The 28,000-nt window shown below is 38.0% G+C and overlaps 2 protein-coding genes across 8 annotated transcripts; one reads left to right on the top strand and one right to left on the bottom strand.

Annotated features, from left to right (window-relative positions):
- Positions 1-25,822, top strand: Bicc (protein bicaudal C). Of its 6 annotated transcripts, XM_070664258.1 has the most exons (15): positions 18-176; positions 1,565-1,814; positions 3,164-3,198; positions 10,015-10,084; positions 14,162-14,241; positions 17,447-17,662; positions 17,774-18,013; positions 18,104-18,322; positions 18,418-18,715; positions 18,895-19,269; positions 19,374-19,475; positions 19,544-19,794; positions 20,171-20,399; positions 20,572-20,691; positions 20,917-25,822. In XM_070664258.1, exons 2-15 carry the CDS (start codon positions 1,586-1,588, stop codon positions 21,033-21,035), a joined length of 2,583 nt encoding a protein of 860 aa, XP_070520359.1. In that variant the 5' UTR covers positions 18-176; positions 1,565-1,585; the 3' UTR covers positions 21,036-25,822. The 6 variants fall into 6 exon arrangements, with proteins under 6 accessions (XP_070520404.1, XP_070520359.1, XP_070520369.1 ...); XM_070664303.1 differs by lacking the exon at positions 18,895-19,269 and having other exon boundaries at positions 1-176; XM_070664268.1 differs by lacking the exon at positions 20,572-20,691.
- Pex2 (peroxin 2) lies at positions 25,482-28,000 on the bottom strand. Of its 2 annotated transcripts, XM_070664716.1 has the most exons (3): positions 27,618-28,000; positions 27,408-27,536; positions 25,482-27,141 (listed from the first exon to the last, which is right to left on the bottom strand). In XM_070664716.1, the coding sequence occupies exon 3, from the start codon at positions 27,119-27,121 to the stop codon at positions 26,219-26,221; it is 903 nt and encodes a 300-aa protein (XP_070520817.1). In that variant the 5' UTR covers positions 27,122-27,141; positions 27,408-27,536; positions 27,618-28,000; the 3' UTR covers positions 25,482-26,218. The 2 variants fall into 2 exon arrangements, with proteins under 2 accessions (XP_070520817.1, XP_070520809.1); XM_070664708.1 differs by having other exon boundaries at positions 27,408-28,000.

The following is a 28,000-nucleotide window of genomic DNA, read 5'->3' as shown; positions in this document are numbered from 1 at the left end:
CGACAGGTTGGTTACAACGCTGCCGCCGATCGAGTTGGACGGCAGCAGCGGCGTGGACGAGGACCAGACGCGGAACGAAAAGACAGAAAGATCTACCGGCGGGACCAGGACCAACCCCGCGATACGCCTCAGCACCGCCACCGACAATTTGACGCAGTGCCATCGTCGTCGTGCAGGTCAGTTCGCGTCTCCGGACGACGGTAATCTCAAGTATATCGGACACCACGTTTCCTGGACGCTACTAATCTCTAGGTCCGCATCTACCTGGACGCCTTCGGACACGCCTGCCGAACCTCCAGTTTTCTCCCTAACGCCCGAGATGCCGTCGAGATCATTTTCCGAAATAGTTCGTGCCCGCTTTTAGACGATTCGTTACGTAGAGCACCACACGCCTCGGTATTTCAAAACGGCGGTTCCGCGACGAAACGATAATGTTATTGCTGACGAGCCGCCAGCGCTTGCCAATAGTTTACAGAGTTTGACCTAACCGGATAGTTTATATCTGACGTATCGTCGAGATACGTCTGCAAAATTAATACGGGAACAAAGTATTCCGGGTCGAAAATATAAATGCCTAACCGTCTCGAGACTTTGAGGAGAAATATAAAAGCGACAATCAAATCGTTTGTAATTCGTCGAGTTGTAATTTCAAGATCGTAACGATTTCCTTTCGCGCTCTTAATTTAGAATTTGAGAAAGATATTTGGAAGCGGTAAATAACTATGTCGAACACTGTCATGATATTTATATGCGTAATTATCATGCCTACGTGTGCAATTAATAATTAAACCGAATGCGTAATTCGTTTAATGGTCGTCGAACTCGCTGCGCTGAGTCTCCGTAGAGTATAAAATTACGTCTACGTGACTCTTCGTGATTGTTATTGCCTACGTGATGTTTACCTTTTTTCCGTGTAGACTATGAAACATGTAGAAGCAAACAAGTTTCTTGCTCGGAATAACGATGGAATTTCGGCGAATTTACTGCATACGGAAGGAAACGTTAAATTTTACAAATCAACGTGAGCGATAGTTCAAAATATTTGCAAAATTTTTTCTCTCTTTCTCTCTTTCTTTTTCTCTCCTCCTCATTCTCTTCCTCTCCTCCTCATTCTTTTCCTCTTCTCCTTATTCTCTCTCTCTCTCTGTCTCTCTTTCTTTTTCTCTATTTTTCTCTCTCTCTCTTTCTCTCTTTCACTTTTTTTTCAAGTAACAGACAGGAATAATTGTATTCTACATAAAATAAAATATGTGAATTATGCGCCAAAGAGAATACGGTTCACGTGGTTCTTATTACCGGCGATTCATATGATGATATCATCGTGGCGTACACGTGGTACACGGTGGATGACACCCACCGGTCTGTTGATCCCGCCACGTGATCGAATTTTTTTGCAGACCACAGCGAAGACGAGATCGCCTTCAAATCGAGAATTACGTGGTGGCAAGCACGTGTGTACTCTATACTTGCGAAAAGAATTCGTAACCTGCGCGTCCCCCAAACATATTTCTTCCGCGAGTTGTAAATTATATATATATGTATATATTTTTTTTTTTTTGAGCAGCGTCGTTCGTCGGACGGCAAAATGAAACCCGATGAAATGGTGGTGAATAACAACGAGCTACGGCGGCCGTCGGAGACGATGTCGGAAACGTCAGAGGGTACTGGAACCACCAGCGTGTCCGGCAAGTCCGGCTTTGAAAGCCGCGAGGAGTTACGTGATCTCGCGGCCTTACTGGGAATCAGCGACCCCGAAGAATTTCATCAGGAACGTTTTCGCGTGAACCGCCGCAAGCTGGAGCAGATGCTTCTCGGTGAGTTGAGCACGAGAGAGCATCAGCCGAGCTTGCAGCTTCGCGAAATCAGCGCGAATGCTTTAGCTAATTGTCTAAATACGTATTCTTAAATTATATCTCTTTGGTATAAAATCTCTTTTGTTCTACTATTTTTTTTAAACAACGCCGAATATTGGTTCTAATCTCAAGATATATAAAAATATAGCTAGTCGAATATGTCCGTGCAGATTCAATAGTACGTAACGTTAGTAGGAACCCAACTGATTCGTACGGTCACGAAAAGTTTAGCCGATTTAAATGACATGTGTATCAAGGGACCGATCTAATCTGCCGTGACGTGACTAAGTCTTGATCTTTCTGTAGCCTATAGTTGCACTTTCTCTCAATCAGCAATATCAGATTTCGAGACTAGGCGGTTATCAAAGGGAGCCAGGATATCGACGTAGTCAGCGCTCGAATGAAACAGCTTAATTCTAAATAATCAGCTCGGCAGTTTTCGCGCGAATGAATCCGCTGTTAAAGCAGAGAGAAGTTCGAGGAAATCACGAAGCTGTGAATTTACTTCTTAGATACGCGATTAAGCGTTACCTTTCGTTTTAAGTTTGTGAAACCGCGTACGTACGTTCAGTCACCTTAATTTAACTTTAAACTCGTTCTGTTCCGACTCCTAGTTTTCTGATGAAAATCCGCTGCCTGTGAGATCATCCACAAGTGTTAAATCACGCGCCAAGAACGAGCCATAATAACTCGGCCGTTATATGTTTCGCGCTTAATCTCCCTCCTGCCGTTTGCTCTTTCTCTTTCTCGCGATACAGATACGCTAAGTATTCCAGTGTCCTTTATCGCTTTCATTGCTTCTGGAGTGTCTATAACGCTCGAAGAGCGAGACAAGTCACGCGGTGTCTACTTTCGCTTTCCCGTCGAGCGCAGGCTCGATTCCTTTTCGCTGTCTTTCCGTACCGGCGAAAGCATTCGCGATTTACAAACAATTTTACGAACAATCAAATTTCCGTAAGAACGACGCGTCTGTAATTACGATTTAATTAATCGGCTTAGTTTGTCAATTGGATCGTGCCGTATTGCGTCCGTTAAGGCTTAGGGTTTTTCGCGGTCCGTAACGACGTTTAATAAAATTAATTTTTTTTTATGGTAATACCGCGTATTAATGATTTTCGCGGTTTTATATCGATAGAAGGAACGGACGAATGCGATTATGTAGATTAATTCAACTTATCGCGAAAGTGAGACAAGAATTACATCATGTTTTCATGAGACTATAATAAAATTGAGATAAATAGAGATAAGAGATAATCGTCGCGTGTTCGAAGACTTTTCTATGTTTTAATTTTATCATTTTCTCATTGCAGGCGATATCAAACCGGCGGACACCTTCTTCCACAGCGTAAGTTTTTCTCCTTTTAAATCCTTTTATCAATTAATTCCGGTATCAGGAGCAAGGGGATCTTATCGATTTTTCACTCGCCTATAATCTCATTACGAGAAACGAAGTCTCATCGCGGAGAATCTCATTGATCGATGATTGAGAACTTTCTATCTAATGGCTGCTGACGAACGACACGTAAGACAGACCGCGTTTATTTCGTGACGCAACTCCTTTCTCTCGGCCACAAAAGATCTTTCTTAGGTTCGATAAAAGTTCCTCGCCGGGGTCTGTCGAGCTACTTTTATTTCGCTGAAGCGATGTCTTCCAAGACATCGTATTTTAACGCAAGTAACCCAATAAGAGCGCGAGCATTATTCGCACAATATATATTAATTTATTACAAGCGCGACAATCGTAAATTAAAAAAAATGTTATAAGATATCGGTTTGGCTTTGTGACAGGTCGTGTGGGTCAATGGATAAAACGGCTCGATTGACTCGACCGACTTCTGCAGCTTGAAAAGATTGCCGACGAGGCATCATCGCGACTGACCTTGCGATTATGCGAAAGCGAAAGAGGCTATTTTTATGTATTTTCGCCTCTTGCACCGCGACCCCTTCCTCTCTTCTTTCCGAGCGATAACTCGCGTTACGTCGGGCGAACTTGGCGCAATACGATTTCTCCGCTGATAACGGCGGCGATACGCGAGCCTCTTCCCTGTTTTTTGAAATTTCGCCAGCTCTAATCGCCGAATGCAATTTTAACGCAGCTCTCCCACGGCCGAGGCTTTGTTTCACCCCTCGCGCATTTTTCTATTTCTCTTACGTTAACTCTGAAAATGATCTTAGGAATCTACGCGAGTGGATCTTTTCCAATATAAATGTGAAATTATTTTTCGACGAAAGTAAGACGATCGTCGAATAAATTAGAATAAATGTTTTGCTATACGCGTGTATTTTAGTGGAAGAATTAGCAGCAAACGATTTCTCAAGTGCGTTGACGACGGGGGACGCAAAAAAAAAGAATCTTGATTACGACGCGGAGAAATCCAAACGTGAGCGTGTAAAGAAACTCGTTCTCGACTTCGGTCTTCCTCCTCGTCGCGATAACGTAACTCGAAATTACAATCGTAGAGCGAAATGAGCCTGCAGCAGGAAGCTTGCGATTCGGACGTAACACCGCATACTTTCTCCGTTCTTTCCTTCCGTCCCTTTTGCACGCGCGACAGCCCGACGGAGAGAACCGATCGGCGAATTACAATCGCCGCGGATTCTCGGCGAGGATAATTGAGGAAGCGCGTAATCGGATAACGCCGTAAATCGGGGAAACATTAGCGATCGAGCGCGCGCTTTACATTTATCAGCGCCAATAACGCCTATTGGGGGAAGTCGATACGGAATAAGAAGTGCAATCCGGACGCGTGCGTGAATTAAAAATATGAACTAATATGCCGCGAAAAGACCGGGCCGATAAGTAAACCGTGCGATCCGTGCCGTACGGTCCCGGGGTCCCGCAAAAGCCGTTCACCAAGTAAGTTCGAAGGCAACGCTCGTCGCTTATCCTTATCGCCTTCGCACGACGTTGCGTAAACGAGAAGGGGGGCTCCTGGAAATACACCGGCCGATTATTTATAGAGTGGCTTTAACGGCATCGCATTCTCCTCCGCTGTTTTCCCTCCACTTTTTGAGCAATTTCACGGCGCGATATATCCGAACGCATTATCGCCAACGTACGCGAACGATTTTTGCCCAGCTCGCGCCACTACCAGCGTGACATACTTGAAATATGACGAATGCGTCGTCTCGCCTCCCTCCCCACTCGCATCTCTTTCTCGGTTTTTCGTTTACTTCGGATGACGATACGGCCCCACGTTAATTATAGCGCCACGGCGTAATCCTTGACCGCTGCTGGCTCTCCGATGCCGATAACGACCGAGTACGACATCGAGCGCGTTGCTAGTCGGCGCTTCATTAATTAATGCCCCGCGTACGTATTGCCTTCTCCGATAGAGCATATTGATTTAGCAAACGGCGCAAGAAATTAACGCCAATATTAACGCGAGTGGCGTGGCCGCCGTGGTGGAATTTTCGTCACAATCGATGTCATTTGAAATTTAAATCCCTGACTTTTTATATGAGCTATTTGAAAATCGTGATTTTCTACGACGCTTCAGCGTTATCTTCCACGTCAATAATATTTGTCAAACTTGAACGGCAATAAGCTTATTTTCTTACGCTCGTTTTTTTTTTTTTTTTTCTTTTTTAATCATTTGCATGCGCGTCAGTAAAAACTGTACGTTTGATTATTCGATATGGTCACTCATCCTTTCAGTAACATAATTCCATATTGATCAATTTGTATGCTTAGCTTTTGTTGAAGAATTTTTATTTTTAGAATTAAACTTGCAGCTAGAGGCACGTTGCAATTTAAATATAAAAGAAATTATTAATGAAAGAAAAAAGAAAAAAAGAATTTAGATTCTGTTCGCGATTTAGTTAAAAAATATTATCTATTTTGCGCAGATAAGCCAGTATATGTAATTTAATCGCGGGAATTTTCTAAAGAGTAATCGAATCAGTGAAAGTTTGCCGAACTTTTTAAATATGTGACTTTTTGTAATTGCGATATACGATAAGTCAGTATTTTACGCCACAATAACATTTTTGTGTGTGCATATCGTTGATAAATTAAGTCTTTATCAATTAAGTAATATCAATAACTGCTCTTTGAATTGTTTATTGCAGATGTAAATCAAGTAGTTCTTGATGATTATACTCGATGTTTCGCAATCAACGTAATCGCAAATAATACGAAGCTCAAAAATGGGGGAAAAAAAAGAATTTAATTTCAACAAAAATCTATATAAAGTTTCTTTAGAATTTCTTTCGTAATTAGAAAACGAAATACACACGTCGGATTGAAACTGGGTGCTTTCGTTGCGTAAAATGGGATTAATGCAAGCGAATAAAAATTAAATAAAAATATGAAATGCGTTGAGATATTTTAAATGTCCGCAGTTTACCTTTCGTTGCGTAATCCACACACACAAAAAGTATTTTCATATCGTACCGGCCCTCACACATATTTATCTGGTTCCTATAGTCAGCGGCTTGTGCACGTTAAAGATAAAAAACCCGCATGTCTTAGCGATAACATTGCTTGCTGTTCGATGTATAGTTTTTTTTTTGATCTTACAAATCGGAAGAAATCAACGTTTCCGAGAATTTCGCTATTCGTTATTATTATATTATATAAAATATTTGAAGAATAATTCAAGCGTCGTATCTAAACTATTCATTCACGTATTACCGACCTTCACGCATATATTATAATTAAACATATTCAATTAATAAAAAAGAATTTTTTTTTAAATATAATTTCGAGAATACGAAAATAGAAATTAACATTCATATTGTATTTTCTATCGATGTTTTAAGACAATATTTAAGTAGAAGCATAAAGACAAAAGCAAAACACGAGAATTAAATTTATCAGGATTAAGTTTGAAATATTGTACTTTTTAGATATTATCTTAGGTATTGTGATTCTAGACATTGATGTATAGTCGTTACAAGTTCGCTACTTAAATTTTCGAAACTCGAAAAGAAAGTTTTCGTTTACGTGATTAATCGTTATTTTTTTCATTTTTTTTTTTTCTAATAAAATCTTTTTGTTATACATTATTTTCTTTTATTCGAAATATTCTACTATTTTCATTGAAATTGAAGAAAAAGAGATTTATTATTCTCCGTCATAAATGAAAGAAGTTGAAGAATAATTGAAAAAAGACAAAGAGATAAAACGAGAGAGAGAAAATGTAATTAACAATCTTATTGTTCGAAAACAATTTAAGGTTCAGCCAATGACTGTCTAACTTAATAGTTCGTTGGCATGCTATTTTTTTTCGCTTCCAATCCCATTCGCTTTTTAGGAAACGCCCTTTTGAAAAAAAAAAAAAAAACGGATTCCGATCCCCAAATATGCATTTTAGTTTACTAAGCGGCTTATGAAGCAATGCTCACTTTAGTGCCGACGTTCTTCCGAGATAGATAGATTTTACTTTTTGCTCAGTTAACGCGTAGTGAAGTCTCCGTGCGAGTAGTAAGAAAGTCGAGTGTTTCACGTTTCTTCATATTTGTTTCAAAAATATATAATTGCTGTCAATCAAGTGATCTGAGTTCATACGACCTGGGAAGATACTCGCGTTGATACAGTATCATCTACAGTGCCTGTTTGCGTTACATTATCTATGTTTAACTTATACTTTGATTGAAGAGGATTCAAGCGAAAGCTGAAACACTCTGATATCTATAACATTGTAGATATCTATATCTGGTTTGTTATTAGACATTTCAGAAGAAGAGACTGTTATATAAAATGAAAACAAGTATGACGTTTCCGGTAAGTTCAATAATTAAATCGTAATTTTTTTTAAAGCGGTCCCGATAATTTAGAGTAATTAAAAATTACGCGAGGCACTTTGGTTTATATTATTATTGCGTCAAAGAAAAAAGAAAGAAGAAGAAAATAAAAAAACGGAATCGTCACGAGTTATTAAGCGCATGCACGTTTCACTATTAATGATAATACCGTCCAGCAACTTTCGATTGGGCAAACGCGTTAATCCTAATTTGGTCTTTGCGAAAACAATGAAAGCTCGGTGAGGTTCTCAGGTAAAGGAATAGAAGAAAGGGGGGTTTGCGGAGGTAGGGCCGCGATGACGAGAGGCCAACATGTTGCGCAGCGAAGTGAAGTCGCGGACCGGTGGCGGGAGTTGAAAAACGTAGTGGGAGACGATTCGACCGGACCGACCCGTTACATTATCTCGCGTTAGTCTGTTAGTCAGTTTCCTTTCGTGCCAGTGATCCCACGGCGATACTGTGATTTAACGGCAAAAGGTTTAAATTGTAAATAAAAAAAAAAAGAGAGAGAGAGAGAGAGAAAAAATTAATAAAGCACCAGCTCGAAGTCTTACGCGTTCGACGAGATAAATTGCGTAGCAGTTGCCAACGAGTTCGAAACGTGAATATCCGAATATCGAAGGATAATTTGAAAAACGTGAAAATCGTACTTCCCCGAGTGATCCACGTGCACCAAATTCGCACAGCGAAATGAAATGATACAGGAGCCGCAGCCTGATAATTGTAAGGGAATCACAATCGATAACTTTCGAACGCAAAACTAGCTAACAAGTTCGTAACAACGCGGTATTGCAGAGATTGATGGATCTACGGCAAGGTCGATAAACTCACAGAGACAATAACTTATGTCGCGAGGGAGGAGAAGGGGGGGACTTGGATCAGTTAATTAACGGCGTGATCTCACGGAATGTTTTGTTGCAATCGGCGGTAGCCGCAGTGAAAGTAAAACCCGGCGTCTCGATTCATCCGCAGCGCGATTAGCGCTTCAGTGTCTACGAATCCAGTCGAGTGACCTGTTATCGTTATCGTGAAAGTGATCCATTCACCTACCATTTCCGAGGTCGCTCCGTGCACTTTTAATAAGTGATAATTACGTGACCGTGAAACGCGTTTGTCTTTGAGATATCTGTTTTCTGGCTGTATTTTTTCTTCTTTTTTTTTTCTTTCTTTCTTTCAACTTTACTTATTCATTTTTGTCGGCAAAAATCGAAGACCTTTTCGCAGCAGGACGTCGATAATTGAAGGACACGCATTCAACGAAAATGACCGTGGTAATATAAGATAAATGTTCAATTTTTGAACGAGAAGTTGTCGTAGTTTACATTTTGTTTCGTTCGATTTTATATTTTATTCCTTTCACTCTTGAAGAATGCGCGAGGCATTCTATTCGTGCTGGATATCAAATGGTCTTATTTAATGTTAACGCGATTTGAATACTTGGTCTAGAAAGTTAATACTACCTGATCTTAATTATTGTAATTCAACAGTTGCATTTAGGTTTAAAAACGGATGTTCAATTTATTCAGAGAATTCTGTGGCTTAATTTAATTTGTAGTTTAAGACAAGTCAAGTTTCTCTTCGGAGCTAGAAGCTACGTGTAGAGGTTTGCGTCTAAGAATAGTTATCTTTTATCTAAATTTAGTTACACGTAGAGGTTTAACGAATTAAAAAGTGAAAATTTAGTCTAAAGATAGAAAACCTTAGTAGGAAAAATAATATTCTTATTTACGATATTTGCTACGAGACGCGAAAATGTAAAAGATTTTAGAAAATTTCTTTAATCGGTTATTTCATGGTTTCTTCGCATTAAGATAAAATTTTTTTTTTTCTATTTTGTAATTTTTAATTGACAAATCTAGATAAATTAAGTTATAGTTTTTTTTTCTGTATGCTAAATGATTTAAAACATACATGTTTATGAAATTTAAGTGCTAAAAAGTTATAAGAAAATATTACACAGGAAATTGATAAAAATCTTGATGTGATAAGAATGATTGCCCCAGAAAGTGAATAACAGTCAATGTGTAACTTTGATAAGTAAAGGCTACGTGTCAAAGATATTAAATATTCATCAAGGTTACGTGGAAAATGAGATAATTCGAAAAAAATGATAAGAAATCTTGTACAATGAATCATTAACATTACAATTATCGGACAGGTATTAAACAAAAATGAGATAATTTAAAGGAAATATTGAAAATTTATGTATCTATTAATTATCAATATCTTACATTTCGAAATTTATACTAGAATCCAATAATTATCTGAAGATGTGATAAAAAAAAATAATAGAAAGTATTTTGAAAAACCTTTGAGAAAATATTTGATTGTAGATATTTTTGAATAGAAATATTACTAAAGAAAAAAAGAACTATTTGTGTGGTTGGAAATAATAGATTTTACATTTTTTCAGGTTATGGAGAGAACAAATACCATTGTTACATGGCCGTCAAGACTGAAGATTGGAGCAAAGTCGAAGAAAGGTAAACATTCAATTGTCTATCATTTGGAATTAATTTATCATTTCTGCAGCTTAATAAAAAAAAAAATTCTTTTATAAAATGTCAATACTAGATAATAATAGATAATACGAGTCCGTATTGTATTTTATTCTATATTTTATAGACAGACTAAAACAATTAGTTTCTTTGCGGAAATAGAAAAATGTAAAGTTTGAAGTATCAACCGTAAAACATATGAATAACTGAAATTAAAGATTTTTCTGCTTACATTTCTGCAAGAAAGACGTTATTTGACCATTGTATTCTTACAACAGCGGCATGATAACGGTTGGTTTTAGTTTCGTTAAATTAATGAACGTCTGTGCGCTTCGCGACAAACATAAAATTTTAATCAAATTAATTTCTTTCTTTTTTTTTGTTTCTGCGTTTATATTAAATATAATTAAATTCATAAAATTATTAGTACCCGTTTGAAAAAGAAATTATAATATGCCTGCCGGGAAATAACTGTTCCTTTTATCGAGGCCAGAAATTTATCTAAGAATATACGCTACGATACGTCGCGGGAATTCGAAGATAACTGCATTTTTTTTCTCACGATAAAGTAAGGACGATGCGAATAGATTTTACGCGGAACGAAAGCTATCGATAGCTCGGAGGCGATACGGAATTTAGATTTGATGTTTTGCGTCCTTGAAAGATTATACTTGTAGAAGATGCAAAAATCATCTTGAGCCTCCGCGCGTCCCCCGCAATTCGGATTCTTGCGTAATCGCGCAAATACGCGTTGTCCGCGAATTGCGTCAACCGTGGTCGATGCCTTTTCGTCAGCTGACGCGTGTGTTTTGCGCACATTGCTTTATGCCTGCTATTTAAAGTTTCATCACTGGCACGGGAAAATCGTATACGAAAGAAATATCAGTTTCAGCGCCTCGCGTGAATCGAATTTCGCCCGGTGCTAATTTCATCGGGAAGCTACGTGAAGAATTGCTCGTTTACGTAAAAATGTTCGTATAAATAATTACACGAAAGTCGGAGGGGGAGAATCTACGATGACTTATTTATTATTTATCGCCGGACATTTTTCACGTCAATTGCGAGATTATTTCGTCACCCGTTTCTCGATAAATAAATTACAACGCGTGGATCAATCAAGTATTGGGTACGGTTGACTAAAGTGGCGTCGTCGTATCATACGACCGGACCTTGTGGAAATTTTTCGGTGATTCATCCCTCCCTCCGTGACCTAAACAGCTGTAGCATCTGTCTCTTCTCTCCTCTTTCTCTCGACCGTTTCTTTCTTTTCTTTTTCTTTTTTCTTATTTTACGAATTTCTGGTACGAATACACGTGGTAGCCTATGTAACCGGTGGATAGGTAGGTAGGTAGGTAGGTAGTTAGGTAGGATAAACTCAGGTATTTTCTTGTTCTTTTTGTATCGCGATTATCATTAGAATGTACAATGACTTTATCTCATCGTCGGAAACACTCTCGCGCGCGATGCAGATGCCCTACCACGGATTGTTGCAAACCGTTTGCAAGTTTCGCTATGGTCATTTTAATAATTTCTCGTATACCATCGCGGAATGTCGATAACGCACCGAACGATAACGCAATAGTCTGTCGCAAGAATTTAAATTCCATAGAACGTCACTTGCGGAATATTCCTTGGATTTTTTTTTTAATTTTAAAATTATATATATGTATGTTTTTTTTTTTTTTTTATTTGAAAAGACATGAGCAAAGGTTTCGCAAACTGATGTAAATTTCAAAACTTAACTTGTTTCATGGAAAAAAAAAGAAAGAAAAATTACGTATGGAATAATCTATTCTTGCATAGATGTTACGCTTGAAATGGAATTTACATTCGAAGCGGCGAATGGGTCAAATTGGCTCACATCACGCGCTCTTCAGGGTTAATAGATATTATCGAGTTATCTCCCCCGTGTCGCGATAGGATATCACCTTGCGATTTGACCCGCTCTCCAAGCCGTTGTAATGAATTTTGCGCAGCGAGATCAACGGGATTCCAGTTCGGTCTATCTATCCGGATAATTGTCCCTGATTGAATTAAGCGTCAATCAGTATAATGTAACCGCTCTAATTCTTCGCCGCGCGAAGACTTTCGATGTGCTGCAAGTCACGTAAGCCACGCCACTATTCGAGTGATAAGACTATTTGTAACTTTTTCTTCTTTGGGCGGACTACAATGACGGTTTCTCAATACAACGTAGCCGTAATCATTTCTTAATTGCTCGACTTCTGTTTTATTCGTCGAATCATAATTATATTTAATCGACAGATATGTCTGAACACTGATGCACGCGCAAAATAAACAACGAAACTCAAAAGCCAGATATCTCCGCGCGCGCTTCGCAATGCCGCTATTTCATCGAATTATCTGACTTGTTTTATTTCCAACCGGGATCGAGAAAATTTATAGGATTATCGCACGATAATAGCCTCGATTTATTACGGCTTGATTACGGCATATATTTTTGTGGAAGCGCGATAAACGAACGGAAACGTATTAAGCGATAGTAAAAGGATAAATACGAAAAAATTTTTTTACTCTTTCTCGCGTATCGAGGCACGTAAATACGTATTTAAATGACGGCCGTTGTGGCGTTTCCTCGTTTTAATGCGGCATATTATTTTCGTACTATTTATCGTTATCATTGTTTTCCCTCGTATTTCCTTCCTACGAGAATTATCGCGCGGCACCAAGTGATAGACATAAATTTTATTAAGGAACTACCTTGTATCGCTTAGATAATCAGCCGAGCCTCCGACACTTGTCTCCTCTTCTCCCCCTATCGTTACCGCAATGGCAGCCGACACTCCTTATCGCGTTGTGCAAACAGGATTCATCTACTTTCTATGCTCGGCGCGACTAAACAGGTCAGGTCAAGCCTCAAAGTCTCGCACCGAAGAGTCCGCGTGCTACCGTCGTGCCGATTCTAAAAATATTATCGCAGATTCCGCTCGCGAGAGACCGATAGATAATCGGTACGATGTATTTTCCGACGCGAGCCCGGTATGCCTCGCGACCGCGAAGAAGTCGAATCGATTTATTGAAAATGTTGTTTAGATAACGCGCTGCTTTCCGCGGTATCTCTTACATAATTAGACGGAAAAGATAAGAAGTACGAACTTCTTACCACGCAAATGATATGGTTATCGTTGCGATTGCAAACTTCCAAAAACACGATTTTCTCCTCACAGGATAGATAATTCTCAATTAAGAAATTCAACTACCAAACAAAAATCTGGAAACAATTGTCTCTATCTAATGTACACTAAATCTGATATACACCGATCTAATATATACACTCGATCTAATTAAACCGAACAAGATTCATTTGTGATTATTTCAAAATTAACAATTTATTATTAACTTGCAGGTAGAATTTTTTTTCACATTTAAAAGAGAGTGATTATATAATCGAAAAAAACGCTAGTAAAATTTTTATCGCGAATATATCAATTTCATTTATTAAAATTCATTCTAGTCAGCGCGTTTAATCGTAATTAAAAAAAATCATGTTTCTCATTCGATGCATGTTATCTATTTATGTTTGAAGATTAATTTCCAATTCTCATTAATCGTCATAGATAAATTATTGAATCTTGTTCGTGACGAGAATCAAGTAGTGAGCAAAACGCACACGTGCGATTAATATGCAGCTTCAATGACGCGTCATCGCACTCGACTTTGGAACACGTTATACAGTCGAAGGCCTCGAAGTCCAGGAAGGAACAGACGCGCACGCTTCGCGAATACTAAAATTGACTTTAAAAGCGCGACAAACCGCCGATTAATCAAGTTTTCTTATACTAATTCTCGCTAAACACGTTTGCCTTTCTTTGAAAAAAGAATATATATTTTTCGAGAAATATTTGGTAGCTAAGAAAAAAAAAAAATTATTTCCGTTAACGGCTCATCTTATCAGACGCGGAATAAATTTTAGTCATATAACATGTAATTAACCTAGTTAATTATAATTGCGTAATAAAAGCGCGACTCATCGTCGCCTTTCTTGCCGTCTTATACCTTTTTTTTTTTGCAATAATTCAACTTTCTGCTTTCTTTTTGCAGATCCACACATAAAAGTCGCAGGACGACTAAACGATGTACGATCAGCAAAGGAGAAGATAATGGAAATTTTGGATACGCAGGTAAAATATATTATACGTTTACGAACATGTTGTTTTCTCTGTGAACATTTTATCGACGAGCTAAATTTCTTTCTCAGAGAAATATGCGAGTATGTCTAACGGGAATCTATCAAATATTGAAATAGCTTTAAAGATTTTTGCCTGTTACGACGTAACATTACCTAGATTGGCACAATTACTGTCCCACAATAGAATAGAGGAAACGATGTCGCAAGCGGAACCGTTCGCGAACGATCGAACGCGCAAGGACATGCACTTATTAGTATCCGTTATCAGTAAGTGCAACGTGATAGTTACCGAATTTCATTACGTGACATTAAAGAGTGACAATATTGTTTTTGTTTAGTTTTTATTTTAATGCTACGGCAACTGCAGGCAATATAAATTAATAACAGTATCCAATTACTGATTAAAGAATTGAATCTGCTATCAATGGTTGTAGGAAAGATTTTAGTTTAGACGTTTACGAATGTAATGCAGAAGTAATTACTATGATTCGTATTCTGTATATTACAATACATTTTCTTTGTCTTTGTCTTGTTTTAATGAAAATACTTTTAAAGGATTTTTACATATCTAATTATATGTAATATATATATATATATATTTATTAAATTGAGTATTTTATTTATTTAGATTTTTTTATATAAATTTTTATCGATTGAGTTTAATTCTAATTCACGTTAATACAATTTGAGTAGGGATTTATATTAATAATTTACAGATTTAAATTCAAATATATTGAGCACGTTGATGAAAGTTTTACGGAAGTCTCTCCGATATTAATTTTTATTTTTAAAAATATTTTATATTAATATTTGCTAACTACGGAAAGAAAAACATGCGACTCACCAATCTGCATGAGCGTCAGCGGAGTTGAAAAATTCTGCCGGTGACTGTAACATAAAAGAAAAATATTAATGTAGACATGTTGTTATTAAAATTAAAGTAAAGGTAGAGCTTTATTTTTTTGAAGACTTTCTACGAAAGGTAAAAATTAATATTCACCTAAAAGTTGCTCCGCCGAGGCAGGATGCCCGTCCCGGGCCTGCTCCTCCTCTCAGTTTGCGTGTCGAGCCATCCCTCCGCGCACTGGACACTCGCGAACACCCCGACCGTGATTTTATAACCGCGAAAATTACTTTATGATACACTTTCGCGCGTTTCATGTTCGGCACTCGCGTTTAGAATAAAGCCATGTCAAAAAATACGTCCGAATACTGTACGGAACTCCCGGAACGACCGACGAACCGGCTGCGGTTCGTGTAATTATTAATATCGGCGGTGACGACACTCGTAACCGGTGGATGTAGCTGCGTCGATCTGTAACGAAAAGAACATATATATTAATCGTAGAGACGCCACGAGTACGAGCTATTAATTTTGCGTATCAAAGAAAGTGATTCTTACCTCCGGGGTTGCTCTGTCGATGCACGATGCCTATCCGAGGCCTCCTCCTCCTCTCTGAATGCTGGACATCCCGTCGGAGTGCTTCCTCTCAGGCCGTCTGAACCCCGCGCTGGTCACCTGCGAACAAAATGCCCGGATGTATGAAATAAAAATTTCACTTCAGAGTGATGAACGCGCGTGAGGTTATGACTTACTTTACGGAAAGGAAATATACTCGGACGCGTTCTCCTCACACGGAGAATGTGTAGAAGAAGATAGTTCTCGTACCGGGCGGCTTCCGTCGTACGCAATACGCGGATAAGTGTTACTTCCGGTACGGAGACACGTGGTTGCTGCGTAGTGTGTAGCGAGTACGTGTGCTTCGCGCGACCGCTAGAAAAGGACAAAGGGTGAGTGGGGGTAGTGGGGGAACGTAGCTAGCGCGCGACACGTAGGCCCGCACTTGCGCTTGCCTCACCCCTCCCTTCCCCCGGCTACCTGTACATTATTCTTGTTCGATTTAATTGTAATTTCGGATGGATTGAGAAATTAAAAGGACCTCGCTTTAACATTTTAGCTTGTCTTGTGTCGAGATTGAAGACGACCTGCTGGCACCGTCTTTGTCTTTTATTCTTTTTTCTTAATTCTACGGTAACTGCGGGCGATATAAATTAATTACGGTATTTAATTAAAGACTAAAGAATGGAATATGCTATCAAATTCTAGTTTAGATATTCACGAATGTCGTGCGGGAGCAATGCTATGATTCGTATTCCGTAATAGCGGCGACATTTCTCGGTGAAAGAAAAAGGAAAAAAAAGTCATGACGACGCGATGAAACGTTGTTTGCCGGTCCCGTTAGCGTTAAATTGCAAGACGTGTCGGCGAGCCGGACTTGTCGTTTTATGCCAGCCAATACCATACGTACCGATCGATTCCAGTTACTTTGTCGAATGTACATTCCAACGTGTGAACGTTCCGCAGACGCGAATATACGAAGACAGAAGCGGGGCGAGGAAGGAACGCGTGAAAGGAACACGTATACCTTAACCGAAAGATAAAATAGATTAAAATAAATGCCATGCTTCGCGTCGAGCTTGCAAAAGTAACGCGACAGCGGCACTCGTACGTATAGCGCTAATTACGGATTGCGAATGATGCATAAATAGCGCCAAGGTATTTATAGCGCTCCGGCGAACACGTGCATATGAGATATTCAGTATATTTCTGAGTCGAGACATCAGGACGTCGACGTCCTGAATTTCGCAATCGCGGTCGCATCTGTCTGCCCGCGTCTTTCCAATCGTTCCGAATAATCTTCTAAATTGGCAGAATCAGATAACACGTCGCTGTTCATTTCACCGTTACTTGGTTGCAATATTGTAATCAAGACAGTCAAATGAATAAAGATAAATGAAATTGTCAATCTCCAATTTTTACTTGGCATTTAGTGGCGGGTTTTTCAAAAGTTCGACCTTCCTGTTACGTGATCGCGAAGATATTTTTGAAGTCGTATGGTGGATCGGAAACGTTTTTGCGTGATTTTATGTAACGTTTAGCCACGCGATATCTAAAGCTGCACGGAAGAGTCGTGATGGATCACCGATACGTTTGAGAAACTTGCAAAAAGTTGATCTCAAAGTTGTGAATATATGTTCATAAAAAAACGTCAATTAAATATATAAATTAAATAACGAGTCAAAGCTGATTGTATAATAATAATCGTCGATAAATGTACAGAGTTAAAAATATATCGTGTCGATTTGACAGACAATTCTTTAATTTAATTTATCTTTGGTTTTTTTTTTTTTTTTAGCAAAGTAATAGAGTGACCATGAAGCTGGACGTAAGTTATACTGATCATTCTCATATCATCGGGAAAGGAGGCTTGACAATAAAACGAGTAATGGAAGAAACGGGCTGCCACATTCATTTTCCCGACAGCAATCGCAGTAATCAACAAGACAAGAGCAATCAGGTTTCTATCGCAGGCGAGATGGAGAGTGTTGAGCGCGCTCGCGCTCGAGTCAGAGTAAGATTTTTTTATTGTAAAACGCTCGGGATATCCGCGAAGATACGTACATAATATATATACAGTTTCAACGCAAAAAATTACTTTATAACATTATTGTAAATTTTTCAGAATTTGGCACCTCTAATCTTTTCTTTCGAGCTGCCTATAATGGGCGCTTCGCAAAGCATGCCAGATTGTACTTCGCCGTACCTGGTGAAAATACAAGAGAAGTACAATGTTCAGGTGATGTTTCGCACAAGACCGAAACTGCACGCTACCCTGGTAGTTGTTAAAGGATGCGAGTGGGAGGTATCGCAAGTAAAAGAGGCGACGTATCTGTTGATTCGTTACATGTGCAAAAATTTAGCTGTAAGTAGCAAGAAATCGAAAGACTAATTTTGAGAAAAGAAAAGAACGAAATATTTTATCACATGTTTTTTTTTTCTTTTTTTTTTGCAGAGTCAAATCCAAGTACAAATGTCGATGGAAATTTCACCTCAACACCATAGCATAGTGCTAGGAAAACAAAGTAGTAATTTGAAAATGATAATGCAACGTACTGCTACACAAATTATGTTTCCGGATGCCGGCGATCCGAATATACCTAGCATCAAAAGAAGCAATGTAACTATTACCGGTGATATCAACAACGTCTATTTGGCTAGACAACAGTTAGTGGTAAGTCGATCCTTTTATGTTTAATATTTCATTTTATATTAATTTTTTTAATTATTATAACTCGGATTATATTTATGTAATTATTACGCATTTAGGGCTCGTTACCGTTGGTGCTTATGTTCGATTTGGAGGATTCTATCACCACTTCCGTGGATACCGAAAGGATCTCTCAACTGATGCAGTCTTTGGACGTATTTATTAACGTTCGCCACAAGCCGAAACAGAGTACGCTTTCCGTGATCATCAAGGGAATCGAGAGAAAGGCCAGTAATATTTACAACGCACGGAAGCAATTGCTAGGATTAGACGAGTCTGTGGTTGTTGCCGATATACCGCCTACTTATCACATTCCGAATGCTGGAAATGTTTTCCAAAGCAATTCTAATAACGACGGTAAGTACTGCTCATTGGTATCGGACCGTAATGAAAAGAAAGTGTAATATTCAACAAATACAAATAATATCGCGCGATACCGATTTTTTTACATTCTTTTTAATAAATGAAAAAAAAGAAAAACTAATTTTTTATTCTAAAAAGCACAAGTATATATAATTTTTCTAATAATTAAATAGGTACTAACCTGCTCAGCGGTATGTCGAATAACTTCTCGAGCATGTTGAATGTGAACACGCAAAATTCGCCTTACTGTGTATCATCGCTCTCGCATTCACCAAATTCTCTGGGATTATCGTCGCATTGGAGTCTTCCTCATCATTATATTCCGTCGATGTGTCCGTATCCTTACTCTCATTTGAATCACATGCTGACGACGCAACACATGCTGCATAACAATTTAATGGGAACTACACACGGGTCTCATGGATTACCGAACCACGTGATACCTCCCGGCATCGGAACGTTTCACCATAACAATGTATCGAGCAATTTTTCCGGTATCCACGGTCTTAATGCCAATTCATTAATAGATAGCAAAGACGGTAGCAGCGGTGAGTAATTCTTTGAGTTATATTCGCACACGAAAAGTCTTTTATATTTTTTACAGATATAAAAATGTTTTGTAACGTAATAAAAATCGTCAATTTATTTGCAGCTTATTCTTCGCTAAGCAGCGTTTCTAGCTCTTTATCTAGTCCTGCCATCAGCCCTCGTAACATTTCACCAGTCAATCCTACTGATACCAACGCTAATTTAAGTAAGTTAAACTTTTTGGTAAATTTATTAAACTGTTATTAACTAATGAAATGTTTCTTTTTCTTTCAGCTGATTTATCTAGCATGTTATCCGATTTACCGGTCACCGATCGACGTGCACCTGGCTGCGAGAAAAAATCACTCGAGATGGCTGCACAGCAGAATCTCACGCCCTTCGATTACGAGCAGAAAAAATTGCTGGCTACAAAAGCAAGGCAGTATAAGCCGGGCAACACCGATTTTCGCATACCAACGTCTGCTTGGTCCGGTTATGGGCTTAGTCAAAGTATTCCACCAATAACTACAAGTGACTTGAGCAAGGTAGCTATGTGTGCATTCGTTTACGCAGTAGTCAGCGCAATTATTGCACTAGTTGAGAGGTCATCTTTGTTCTTCTACATTAAGAAAAAAAGAGATAAACTCTGAACAAGTGCAGTAACTGTTCTGACTGCTGCGTAAACGAATTTACTCTTTATGTTAACTATATTGGCTATATAAAAAATAATTGAACCGCGGTATCTCTCAATTTACAAATATTAAAAATCTTTTACAAATTGAATAACATTTTAACAATTAATATTTAAAATAAATACTATAATGCTCCTTTTCTTTAACCGCTTACTAAAATCAATGATTTTGAAGCGAACTGTTACTTAAGAAACATCAAGATGTTAATATTAAATTTTTTTATTTACAGGAGCTGACGTCACACCCTTCAGACTTGTGGAAAGAACCAACTACGCCGGTGGTTACTACCGTCGATTTCAATAGTATTATTTCGAGCAAAGACCGCGTTGGACAGATTGGAATGGCCTCAAACTACATGGATCATACGCCAACCTCTCATTTGAAAAAAATTACATCGTCTCATCGTTTCGACGATCTATCCAGCATGTTAACTAGTATTGGCTTGGAAAAATATATACGTAAGTATAAGCGCGTTAAAATTATTTGGGAATTGCACGGCTTTTACTGAGTGCTTTGCTTTTATTCTATTATTCTATTTTACTGCTTTTGCTTAAAAAAAAGGAAAAAAAAAAAAACAAAAAAAAAGAAAACGTAGCACTGCATCTTTTTTTCTTTTTTCTCGCTCGCTAGGCCTGTTCACGTCTCACGAAGTGGATATGGCCACGTTTCCTTCCCTGACAGAGAAGGACCTTTGTGAAATTGGGATTACCGCTTGGGGTGCAAGACGCAAAATAATGTTATTAATATCTGGTACGTAAGAGTGCACGCTTGGACAGCTTAAGTTACATGGACTTTCGTCATTTAATAGCAAAACAAAGATTTTGAGGAAAGACTGATATCTGCATTTCAACTACTCTGCAGATCAACTACTGGGTTTCTCCTACAAGACTAGCAAAATCTTTATATTTCTAATTAAAATTTATGTGTTGTGTATGAGGCAAGAAGAATAATATCTTTGCTTGTTTTCTTCTTTAGAAATGAACAAACGAACTAGTCCGTTCTCTGGAAGCGCTGCGCCCGGTGCAGAACGGAAGTCATCCTCATTGTCGACGCCGTCGTCGATAGACAAATGCAATCTGGATCCCAAGTGGTAAAAGAAAAATAATCGCGTGTATGTTATTCTGCCTGAACGTAATGGCGCATCGTCGCATTCAGAGTCGATCTCCGCAAGATCTATTGCACATCGATTGAAATTATGATAACAGATACGTACTTAATAATATCGATCGCGTGTTTAATAGCGGGTATTATTACGCTCTCATATCGGCCGTTCGGACAGAACACGCGCGGATTTACGGATAATCAAGAAGACTATCTGGCTATTCAATCCGTAAGAACTCGATAGACTGACAGTACGAATAGCCAAATAGTTCGCACGTTGATGATTTGAAAGTTACTTAAGTGTCGGGAAAAATATTATTTTTGTGGCCGAGAAACGGTTATATTATTTTTTTTTCTTTTTATTTTTTTTTTATTTTTTTTTTTTGACCGTTCTTGGCTCGCGGCCGAAAGGTGCCTTAGAATTTAGGGTTAGTTATTATTATTATTTTCGCAATTTTTGTTTTTTCAAAAACGACTATGTTAAAACTTAATATAAAAGAAAATGATTTATGTAAAAACTGTCTCGAAACGTCGACGCGCGCGTCCTGTTCATTTCATCGTGTGGTGGTTCGTTTGATGATTGGATGATAATCGGTAACGTGTGAATGAATGTGCGTGCGTGTGTATAAAACGCCGCATAAATGTGTGAGTAAAATCTAAAAAAAATCAAAAAGATGTTTATGATAGCTATTAGAAATTTAAGGTAAAATGCGATGAGTGAGGAATGTTCCGTGTGTTCAGCGATTTTTCGTCTTAGTAAAAATTCACATATATTTAATTCAGACTAAGCTCGAATCTACAACCGCGGATTTGCCGGAACGACGTTTTTAATTGAAACAGAAATGAGAGATCCAATATTAATCAGTGATTCAATGTCGCGCGGCAATCAAATACAGTTGCGGTGGATTTCGTGTGAGGTTGCGATCTCGAGTTTTACAAAGTAAATATAAGTTGCAAAGTATTTATTAATTATTTTACGAAAGACGCTGGACGCACGACAAACAATAGACCGCAAGAACTTTTCGTGTAAAGCATGTGTTGAAGACAGAATAATAGGAAACCAATTCTACAGCGCAAATATTCCACGCATCACTCTCCGCGTAACCGATACTTTTTGAGAAACCAATTAAATTAAGTATCGATATCAAGTTACAATTTGTGACGATTGTCGCAATAATTGTATAAATAATTTCCTTGTTATAAATTAACTCTAAACTTGGCAGAACAAAAAGAAAAAATTTTAAATTGTATTATAGCGAGAAATATATATATAAAACTTATACATATATAATTTACGTAAAAATTATATATATATAAAATTTATAAATTCATAAATTGATATTCAGATAACGAAAAATGTTATCTCTCTTTAACACAATCTTTTTTTTTTTCTAAGACTTATTTATGACAGACATTAAGAAAGCAAATGTGATAATTTGGACAATGTATGCAAGCATGATTTATATAGTTAACGCATTTAAAAATGATATATTGCCAAGTTTAGATTTTTTTTCGATTATCCTCGCACGCAGAGAGCTCTATTGGCTGCAGTTGATTTCGCAAAACGATTGTTTTATAGACATAAGATATATCTCGTTCTCGATAATAATTTATTCGAATTTTTTAAGCGTTATTTTTTGTTAATTTTTTTCGGAACAAAAGAATGAAAACGTTAGGTAAATTAGTTCTTGGGTTACGCGCATTATTATTCAGATATCAATGGTAAAACGTTATACATGTCGAACTAATATCGAACGAAGAAAATGTGATCGCTTATTTTACAAAGAAAAGAAAGTCAGTTCTCTCATGAAATTTTGTAATCGCCTGATCACATATTTACGATCGTCCATTTCGAGAATCGTCGAACTTCTCTATAAGAATGCCTAACGAAATATTTTACTGCGAAGAGTTCTTGACTAAGTCTTTTGCGAAATCTTTTTAAGCGTAAATTATTTATGCGCTCGTGAGATGAATCGGAATATTAAAGTAAAATAAGTTTATGAGAATAAGAATATTTCGCGAATACGTGTGATATAATATTGGACTGTCTTGATTCTATTGTTCGTTTTCTTTCTTTTTCATTCAATCATGATAGTAACGATAATTGAAAGCAGAAGGCTTAAAAAATTTTTCAAGATGATTCTGTGATCTAATCGTCGCGAGGGCTGTACCGTAATAATTGCAAGAACAAATGGATGAAGATAATATGCCGTGAAAACTTGTTAACAATTTAATCTATAGATGTAGACAATTTTATTATTTAAAAGGACAGTTTAAACTTTAACTACAATATTTATGGACGTCTTATTAACAGTTAGCAGAAATATTCAAGAATTTTTAGTAACAATATTCTAATACTTAATTAGAAATTAAAAATACTGTATTTTACTACGGTGGCATTAGTATACTCGTTATATATTTCTGACGTCATGTAATTTTTAAAGAATTTCATTTGAGTTGAATCTCATTGATAACAACACTTGGTACGATCTTAAATTTCAAAGAAGAAAAAAAAAAAGAAAGAGTTTAAAAGACGCTTAGAAAAACTTTAAAGATAAGATACATTTTTTCCAGTTGAAAAAATTAGAGAACCTTATTAAACAATTTCTCAAGGAGAGGATTAATCTTTACATTTTTATATTGTGCATATGCCGCATATCATTTTCATCCACTTACGCTTGTAAGTCCGTAGCCTTTATAGGGAGCAAAAAATAATATTTTTTTTGTACAAGTTACAATTGTTATCTAGCAAGAAAAAAATAAGTCTGATCGGTAAAGGTTTCGAAACGATAATTGCTGAAGAAAATTAATAAATGTGCTACAATCCATGGCGCTAGCCGATCAAATGTGCGCCTACACATAATCGTATATCAGCAAAGCAGCGCAAGCGTCTTCGAGTCTGAAAAGCGTTTATTCAAAAATTGTTGACACTTTGTTCTTTACGCAGAGTGAAATCTTCGAAGTCCTCGAAAATTAGAAAGATAAATTTAATAATACATAGAAAGCAAATTTAACTGAAGAGTTAAGTACGTTTTGAAAGATAAATTAACAGAGAAAGTGTTACGATTATGACAAATTTTTCGATTTACTATCCTGATGCTTGTTTTTCGTATTTGTAATTTTGAAAAAAATGTGCAATTACGGAACTCGAGGAGAAAACACTCTGCGTATCGTGTGGTGGAATCATCTCTTTGTTAGCTAATAATCGACGGTTTCTTTCCCTAGTCCTAAGAAGAAATTTATCAAGGTTCCTACGCGAGTTACGCACTGAATTCCGCGAGAAGTTAGCGAATACGGGTAAAAATAGGTATAGTCGCGGAAATTAGCGTTAAAAAGAGAGGCAAATGCGTGTGCGATGAGAAAAACGATGATGACGATAAACAAAGAGTTTCTAGTTAGCGTTCTCGAGCGTTTCGGTTAATGAGAATCGATTCATATCGGGAGGAGAGAAGATATATATATATATATTTTTTTTTTTTGTATATTTTCAAGCTGAAAATCAATTTTTTCATTACCATTTTTCTCTAGTCCCTACTTACTTGACATTTTCGCATTTAGCAAATAGCGTGACATACTTCTCTCTCGGAAAAGAAAAAAAACGGAGATTAGATCACGAGAATAGAATCACTTGATACGTATGATCAATTGCGCTCGACCTCGCTTATGAAACTTATGCAACTAGAATTCCATTGCGTTTACAACAATGGGCTGTAAGTTTTGGAAACTGCATATCGCAAACATATATATTTTTTCACTACGTCTGTGCGTCGAATGTAAGATAAAGAAAATGTTAGCTGTGGTTTCATTTAGCTTTAAACAATTGTAATACGATGCGTACAGGCCCGTTGGAGTTTAAATGGACTTGTGGTTTGCGGCATTAATTTCAAATGTTCTACGATTAGTATAAATGCCTCGCACTATTGTGTTCTCTCTTTTATACTCGAAATTGAATTTTTTTGCTCGGTGAGACCATTGTAAAATCGCAAACTCCGCGGTGTAGATAGGACATTTTCCTGAGGTAGGGTTGTTTCGCATCAAGTTTTCTTTAGTACACACGCTAACGTACCGGTAAGATTACGCGGAAATATATATATTTTTTTTTCTTTTTTTTTCTCGGGTGAAATCCGTTTCCGTCGCAATTAGTAAGATTAACGTTAGAGTGGAGCGCAAACGTAAACGCGGATATCTCGGAAAGTAAATAACAATTCGATTTCTTGAGAAGGGATTCCTCACAGAACAAAATCGCGCTATACTCGTACTATAAATTATGCATTCCAGGGAAAGATGATAAAGAGTTCGGGTTCAAATGAGATGTGTAGTGTCGTAGGAGAGGCGGAAAGTGTTAATTTATGTGTGTGTGTTTCGCGTTATTTTTTTTTCCTTTTCTGTGTTATAGTGTTTATGATGTTGCAATGTTTCTCATGTTAAATATTTGAGGACGTACCCGCCCATCGAGCGCAGGTACAAAAAGAAAATTGAATGATAAATTAATTAATGATTGTGTCTATTGCATGTGAAACAATCATTACACCGGCCTGCGCGGTGGCAGATAAAGCGTTTTATAATATACAGCGCAACATAATATTTTTATATGATATAATATAATCTAATTTTGATATAAGAGGCAAAAAATATGTATTGATCTACTGTTGTTTGTTTCGATAAAAAAATGAAGAAAACGAGAATATTGTCCAAAGTCGGGATTTGTTATATTAAAATGGAAAATAAAAAAGATTTTGTATATTGCTATTTTTAATAAAAAAAAATTATTAATCACATACATCTTCTCGTTATCTTCAATAATAAATCGCATTGAGATAGTAGTATCTATCATTGAGAATAATTTTTTTAATGGTTCGTATTTGGCTTTTTTTTATTTGGTTTACGTGAGGTTCAACACCGATATATCAATCGAGTTATTTTTGTACTTATTCCATTCGCCGTGTTCCGCAACACGAATAATTATTTTCTTAAATATTAAATACCTTTGGTCATCGTAGTAAATTTTCTTTCTGAAATTAGGAATACATTATCACACAATAATGAAAGTATTTTCACTTTATAATAGTTCAAAATCGTAGCTTGGCCATCAGAATCATGTATCACTTTGACCATCGAGTTATTCTTAATCCTGAAATTCACAAAAGAAAAAAAATTAAATATATACGTTCGCGTTTTATCCATCGTCCACCTTTTCGAAACTATCATCCGACTCTTCGTCGCCGCTCAAGGGTGCGGTAGCGACCGTGTATCTTTTCATGTCTTCAGCACGAAGCTCTACGTCGCAAGAAGGACACTGGAAGACGCTCATCGCGGTGAAGTGCGCTTGCAGGCAATAGTAACAAAACAAGTGTTCACAGCCGGCGTGCGAAGGTAGAATCAGGTTTTCAAAGCAGTAGGCGCACTTGGTCTCCGCGGTCATTACCGGGAGCAGCCTAATCGACGGTCCTTTGCGTCGCCAAAGCCTTCTTACCACTTGTTTCAAATAATGTAGGTTTATCATGGGTATACCGATCGTGAAAAGTTCCATTAGACCGTGCCAAAGCAGTTCTCTCGTCATGTACGAGTAACCGATGATTCTAGGTCGGTGAGTTGTGATCGACCGACTAGAGAGACCCAGCAAAAACTCTATCAAGTGTGGCTGTACGCCTCGATGAAGAAAGAAGAGCAAGTTAACGAGCTCCAGAAGATTGATCGCGTTCGTCGTCCAGTCGACGAATGACTTCAACGTCAGGGCGACCGGGCCACGCTCGGATAAATTTTCGTTGACCAATTTATCCTTCACGTACTGAGGCGCAATGCTCAAGATCAAGTACAGCACGGCTTTCCTTTGATTGATGTTGGCGTAGTGCAGATTCAGGAGTCGCTGGCCGAACGTAGAGGAACCTCGGTGCAATGAGAACTTCCAAATTAAGAATTTCAAGACAGCGTCCACTTCCGGCTGCCACTTGTCGATTTTGCCGGGCGGTAAGTACCTGGCGATCTCTCTGGTCTGATTCTTGAGTAATTTGTAGACCTCCGTGTCCAGCTGGGCGGCATCGATTTGATTTATTCGCGAGACGTAAGGAGACGGCGTCATCTCGTCATCGATCGGTAGTTCTGAAAAGAAAAATTTCCTTTTTACAGGATAACGTAATGCAACCTGGGAAAAAGTCATATCTATAAAGCATTATCTTCTTTATTAGTCGTGTAAATTTTGATAAAACTCGTTTCTAGTGTTTGTTGCTATTAATTAATGCAAGAGCGCATTAAAAAAAAATGGCCAAAAAGTTGCGCGAGTTTTGGAACTATCTGTACTTTGTGATCAATGTTCAAGGTCTCAAGTTCATTCTCGATAATTAATTTTTGCCTATCATTTCCTTTACCTGATCGTGGGGATGGCCGCCTTCTTCTGGGTCGACGAGAAAGACTGCGTATCGTTGGAGATGCACGAAACGAGAGACGAACGGATGTTGGATACACAGGCGAGGGAGATTCACTCTCGAAACGACTCACTGCAAGCGAACGAATGCAACGAAGTTAGCGGTAGGTTATAAGCGATCGTACAAAAAAGTGTCTGTTCGATGCTAGCGTACCGTTCTGGGATTGAGAAACTCGTTTACGAAGATCGAGCGAGATTGTCGGTCGATAATTCGCACGCCGGCAAAGAGGTTAGAATCACAGCGCAGGACGATCGGTTCGCCTAAATACGAGCGTTTCGCGTGGTGTATGTAGTATACGTATATACACAGGTGTGACCGGAACAGCTACAGCGGTTGAAGCTCGGATTTGTACGTTCGAACACCAAAACAAACATATTACTCGGTTGCAGGCAGCAGCGACTGTGAGAGTACGAGCTTATAGCCGTGAGCGGTAGTGGAGGGGAGTCAGCCAATGGGAGCGCGGCGCTGCGAGCGTTCAAGCTGCTGGCCGTTTGGTGCGTACTGCGCAACGCATTCAGTCCTCGTTCGTGTCTCGT

Source organism: Cardiocondyla obscurior, linkage group LG01 (genome assembly GCF_019399895.1).
Source record: "Cardiocondyla obscurior isolate alpha-2009 linkage group LG01, Cobs3.1, whole genome shotgun sequence".
Lineage (NCBI taxonomy): Eukaryota > Metazoa > Arthropoda > Insecta > Hymenoptera > Formicidae > Cardiocondyla > Cardiocondyla obscurior.
This window is presented reverse-complemented; position numbering and strand designations above follow the sequence as displayed.